General features: G+C 48.1%; 1 protein-coding gene across 1 annotated transcript in view; it reads right to left on the reverse strand.

The window, feature by feature from the left end:
* CNN3 (calponin 3) overlaps positions 1 to 5,760 on the reverse strand; it is a 26,919-nt gene extending 21,159 nt beyond the window's left edge. The window contains exon 1 of the mRNA XM_036832866.1: positions 5,451 to 5,760. Coding sequence (XP_036688761.1) covers positions 5,451 to 5,507 — 57 coding nt within the window. The 5' untranslated portion in view covers positions 5,508 to 5,760. The remainder of the gene's footprint in view (positions 1 to 5,450) is intronic.
* Between the last annotated feature and the right edge of the window lie 240 nt (positions 5,761 to 6,000).

Genomic DNA, 6,000 nt, shown 5'->3' on the forward strand with positions numbered 1-6,000 from the left:
ACGATCCCCATTACTATTCCAGAGTAAATAAGTCTGAGTATTTTTAAAGAGGTAGCATGGTACCTCTTCTCAATTCAGCAAACTATTTCTTTAACTGTTTTGGTCAAGACAGGAAAACAAACCAAAAAAGCAGGCAAACCACAATGGCACATCAGAAGGGGCCTCTACTGTTCTTCCCTAATCTGGGAGTCTAAGAAAGAACTTCAGCAACAAAGAAGGAATTATCTTACTGATAAGTTTTCAGTGTAATATTAACTAATAAAAGACATTGCTCAAGAAAAGCAAACTATAAAAATCACCATGTCCTTCAAAAACATCACACTTGCACCACAGAATTCCTTTACACAGACTTGTCAAACACGGTTACTTTCCAGTTTCTAGAGATGGTAAAATCTATTCCTGATGGGTAAATTAATGAAATCAGCAAATATTTATTGGGCATCTACTATGTGCCAGGTTATATTCTAAAATATAGATCTTGATATATCTCATCAGTGAATAAGATGGAGATCTTATCGCTGGTGGAAAGAAACAATAAACAAAAAGTTCTGAATTAAAAACCTATTTCTGGGGACTTCCCTGGCAGTCCAGTGGTTAAGACTTCCTTCACCTTCCAATGCAGGAGGTGCGGGTTCGATCCCTGGTCAGGGAACTAAGATACCAAATGCCTTGCAGCCAAAAAACGAAAACTAAAACAGAAGCAGGGACTTCCCTGGTGGCGCAGTGGTTAAGAATCCTCCTGCCAATGCAGGCGACACAGGTTCAAGCCCTGGTCTGAGAAGATCCCACATGCCGCAGAGCAACTAAGCCCATGCACCACAACTACTGAGCCTGTGCTCTACAGCCCGCGAGCCACAACTACTGAGCCTGCACGCCTAGAGCTGGTGCTCCACAACAAGAGAAGCCACTGCAATGAGAAGCCTTCGCACCACAATGAAGAGTAGCACCCCCCCCCCCGCCCGCCGCTCGCCACAACTAGAGAAGACCCAACGCAGCCAAAAAGAAATTACTTAATTTTTAAAAAAGCAATGTTGTAACAAATTCAATAAAGACTATAAAAATGGTCCACATGAAAAAAAAATCTTAAAAAACCTATTTCTGAACTGTAAAGTTAAAAAAAAAAAAAAGCTAAAGCTAAACCCATCAATACATTTTTACCATGATTCTGTTCCTCTAGCAGAAAACAAGGCAGACCACCTTCGGACACAGTTTACAACAGGAGTCCACAGACACCCTGGGGTTACTCTGATCCGCAGAGCAAACCGGTTGTCCAAGTGGCACTGGGCTGGTAGGCTGGCATGGCCTCATGGGACATTTGGTCCTATTTAATTATTACTATATGATTGTTTAACTTACTCTTCAATGACTTACAATTTTAGTAATAAGCCTTCCAAAATGGTTTTTATCTGTTGAGGGATACCATTTTGAAACCAAGATTCTGTGAGAAGCTACTTTGCTCAAATCAGACACTCCCTGGGAGCAGAAACTGTTAGAATGTGCATTCCAATTCCATTCTTCTTAGTATCTCAGTTAGACTCCTCCCAAGAAACATGCCCAGGTAAGATCATTTCAGCTCCACCCACTCCCGCCCCGCAACTAATTTCCTCCACGTTCCCTGAGACCCGTAAGAAAGCTCCCGGCACCATGTGCTCTAAGACTGGTGAGGGCATGCTTCACTGCATCCTCAGCTCTACAAGAAAGTACCCGACTCCAACATCTTGCTCAGAGCCAAGTGTCAGGAAATGCTGTGCTTCCTTTTGGGACCTGTCATGTTTCCATGGCTTATAAGGCACAGAGGTATTTACCTTTGGTCCCCAAGATGCAGTCAAGGGCCTGGCGTAACCTGTATGATACATGTAAGACCTTACTACTTTACGAGTGTTTCCATCCCTCACTGAACTATCTACACCAGTTTCTATATTCCGGACCTTCTACTCCATTATAGTCTTGGTAGATTGCAAGTTATGATCTTTTTCTTGTCATTAGAGACATACTGATTATATCACAGGCTGAAGGATTCTACTTTTTTAAGGCTGTTTTCAAACATCTTCTTGCCTATTAAAAAAATGTAAGTTTGTATGTTCTACCAGGTATTATTATCTTATCAAACAAGTATCTTAAATTTACTGACTTTTCCCTGAAATTTTACTAATTAAAACTATCTAAGATCAAATACTTCCTCAATTCAAATATAAAAAGACCAAAGGCTTTTTTAATAGAAATGGAATACTTAAAGAGGCAGTGACATACAAGTCTAAGAAATATAATACCAATACTAGTTGTCTATTACTAAGAACTAATAGCCACAACATAGTCATTGAGTACTTACTGCAAGCCAGACACATCTCAACAATGCAGAGTTTAGAGGTGGTAACTATCACTTCCCCCATTTTACTGATTAGGAAACTAGGACAGAAATACCAAATAATTTGCCCAACATCATTCAAGGCAGTAAGTGGCAGAAGGGGGATTAGAACCCACATCTGCATCACTCCAAGGTCCATTCCACACTATCTCCCCCCACTTTGTTAATGAGGTTTTAAGAAAAAAAATTAATATTTAAGCAACATACCAGTTATGCAATACATAAAGAAAAAGCAGGAAGAAATCAAAAGGTGTGCAAACCAAGCAACGACAAAGATCATGTTCCATAGACCCACTCAATCAGGTGGTTCTGAGCCCTCAATTGAAATGCAGTATCTCATACAAAGGACTAGCAAACATGGATATTTGATTTCCAAGCCCAGAAGAGATTAAAACAGCATTAAATGAATAATCATGATGCCAGGAACTGACAGGTGAACAGCAAAAATAGCGGGGAGGAGGGTGGACAATAGTGACATCTAGCAGAACATCCCTAAGTACCTCACTAAACTAAGATATCACCCTTAGAGTTAAAATTCTTAGAATATTCCAACATTTTTCTGTGATCTTGAGCAAATCCCATCTTTCTGAGCTTCAGCATCCTGATCTGTAAATGATGTTGGATAATCCCAGGAATCCTACCCACCTCAGAGGGCTGCTCTACTGCTGAGATCAAAAGACTTCCTATGGGGCTTCACTGGTGGCGCAGTGGTTGAGAATCCGCCTGCCAAAGCAGAGGACACGGGTTCGAGCCCTGGTCCGGGAAGATCCCACATGCCGCGGAGCAACTAAGCCGGTGCACCTCAGCTACTGAGCCTGTGCTCTAGAGTCCGCAAGCCGCAACTACTGAAGACGGCGAGCCTAGAGCTGTGCCCGCAACAAGAGAAGCCACCGCAATGAGAAGCCCGCGCACCGCAACGAAGAGTAGCAGCCCCCGCTCGCCACAACTAGAGAAAGTGCGCGCAGCAACGAAGACCCAATGCAGCCAAAACTAAATAAATAAATTTATATATATATAAAAAAGACTTCCTATGAAAGAATACTGTATGAAAGGGCCATATAAATGAAAGGGGTTATTAAGGATGGTTTGATGCTTAAAGGGATAAACTCACAGTTATATAAACCTAAAGTTTAACTTTCCAAAGGTTCTGGAAGCTGAGGTTTACTATTTTTAAAAACGTATAATAATTACAATGATCTAGCCTCAGTCCACGCATTTCCTTCAGTCTGCTCAATGATAAGTAGGCAAAGGGCAGAAGTTGCTTCATTAGTCAGCCAAAAGAAATTAACATGGATATTAACGTCCAAGAAAAGTAAGTCTCCAGAAGGACTGCCAAAGTTATCAGTACCTCATTTACAATGCAAAAGGTAGAGACTCAACTGTTGCCAGCCAAGAATCACAAGGGCGAATTAAAATTAATGTGCACAAGCCAGGCCAGGGTATCACATCCAGCAGTTTGGACATGCTGAGTCTTCTGACAGGATTCCTAAAGCTCCGCTTGCAAACCTTGGAAAGAACGGAACAATATTCTGCAAGTTTTCAATTGGTGGGGTTTGTAATCAATCATACACAAACCACTCACTTTTCTGTTCTTTACAAAAATGTTCAGAAAATCGTTTTCTAAAATGGGCAACAGACTTGACAAGGTAAAAGATCTACATTTCAATTCTGGATACATAGACTAAAATAAACTCCTTGCTTCAGAGATTGTTTAGAACTTATTAACAACTGAATTACAATATGATCTGGAGACTATATAACGGGGTGAGAAGAGCCACAATTCTCCCTTGGGGTGTGACAATGGTGCGCTTCATGGACTCTACATAATTCACTCCACAGCGCGTACACCCCCAACGCTGGGATGTTACAACTCTGACAATGCCAGTGAATTCTACAAGCGGTAGGACGGTGCGGTGGCAATCCTGACATGCTTCGGCTCCCGGGAGGTTAATGAGAATTAAACCACAGCAGCCCTCCTTTGTGGCGCTTTGGCCAGAACAGCAGAAAGGAGACAATGAGCGTTCTGTGCGCAGTTCCGCGCCGATTGGCTGCTCTCTCCCCCCAGAAACCCCTGATGTCATGGGCTTGGAATGCAGGGAGGGAGGAAGGAAGGAGAGGATTTGGGGAGGGGGACGCCTCTCATCTCTTTCCCAGACCGAAAGTACTAAAGATAAACCCAACGCATTCTTATGCTGGGCAAAGTGGCAGAACCGAGGTTACCAAAGCCCAATCACTCCGAACTACAGCCCGCCTCAGCAAATAAACCCTAACAAAAGCAACCCACGAAGATTTCCTTGATATCGTTGAAGTCTAACGTACTACAAACTTCTCAGTGTTTTATAAAAATAAATCTCAAGTCTACAGCAGATATTCCCAAAACGGCGCACTCAGGCTTTGTCTCCGCTTCCCGCAGAAGCAGCAGCAACTGGCACCGGTATTCGACAACCGTGAAGGGTTCTGGACGGCTCCCGTTCTTCCGGTGGTCCCAGAGGTCCGTGCGTGGGATGCTCAGCGGTCTCCCACCCGGGAAAAGGCGAGGAACAATGGGGGACCCAGTTTGGCCTCGTAACCGCCTAACTTTACTCACACACTTGAATTCGGCCTGGGGTTTGGAGTAAGAAAAGGTTCAGGGTTGGCCAGGAGCCCGGGCCGGAGCGGGTGGCGGAGGCTGCTCGCTGGGTCCCCAGCCGCGCGGACTGACCCCACCTAAGGGCGAATGACCACGCAGGAGCGCCCCCTTCCCGGAAGGGTGCGTCCTGCAGCCGCAGACCCGCTCCTGGAGCCGAAGGCAGGCGCTGCGGGATTCCAGGAGCCCGGGAACCCACCGCCCGCCGCCAGTCCCGGCCCGCGGCGCTGGAACAAAGCCAGAAGAGAGCCCGGGAGCCGGCGCTTGGAGCCGGGGACAGGTCGGGGACGCGCGGCGACTCTCGCGCCGCCCCGACATCTCCTCTCCGCGAAGCCCGCCATAGACAAGGCGCACTGGGCGAAGCGCGGCCCACGCCACCCCCGTCCCAGGGTCCCCTGGGCGGCGCCCTGCATCCCACCTCTGGCCCCGGGGTCCTGCCCCACCCTTGCCCAGGCGTACCTTGTTCTTGACTTCGGCCGAGAGCCCATAGGAGGGGCCCTTGTTGAAGTGGGTCATGATGATTCGGTCGGCGGGAAGAGGCTGAGCTCTGGTCCGGCGGTTTCTCGCACTCGGCTTCCCCGCTCCTGGCCCCGAGGAGTGGCCGCACCACAAGATGCTCGGAGTTCGCTCCCCTGGACGGCGCAGGAATCGCCCGGACTCGGCGGCGGGACGCGGGCGGTGCCTCGGCTACTCACTCGGACGAGGTCCCGCAGAGCCTCCCGGTCGGCTCCGGAGTCCCGCACGAACTGCCCCCCACTGCCTCCTCCGGACCTTCAGGGATTGGCCGACTAGCCCGACCAATGGAGGGCCTCCTCCTCCCGCCTCTCCCGCGAGGAGGCGGCGCGGCCAATTGAAGGGCGGCGGGCGCGGCGCTCCCTCCCCGCGCGGGTCCCTGGACCCCGTCCCCGCCCTCACGCCATACAGGCCCGCGGTGAGGCTGCCCCTCCTCCCGGCCCGGCCGACAGGGCAGCGCAGGCGGAGGCCAGCCCCGCGATGGGAGCCGGCCCTG

Source organism: Balaenoptera musculus, chromosome 1 (assembly GCF_009873245.2).
Source record: "Balaenoptera musculus isolate JJ_BM4_2016_0621 chromosome 1, mBalMus1.pri.v3, whole genome shotgun sequence".
NCBI lineage: Eukaryota > Metazoa > Chordata > Mammalia > Artiodactyla > Balaenopteridae > Balaenoptera > Balaenoptera musculus.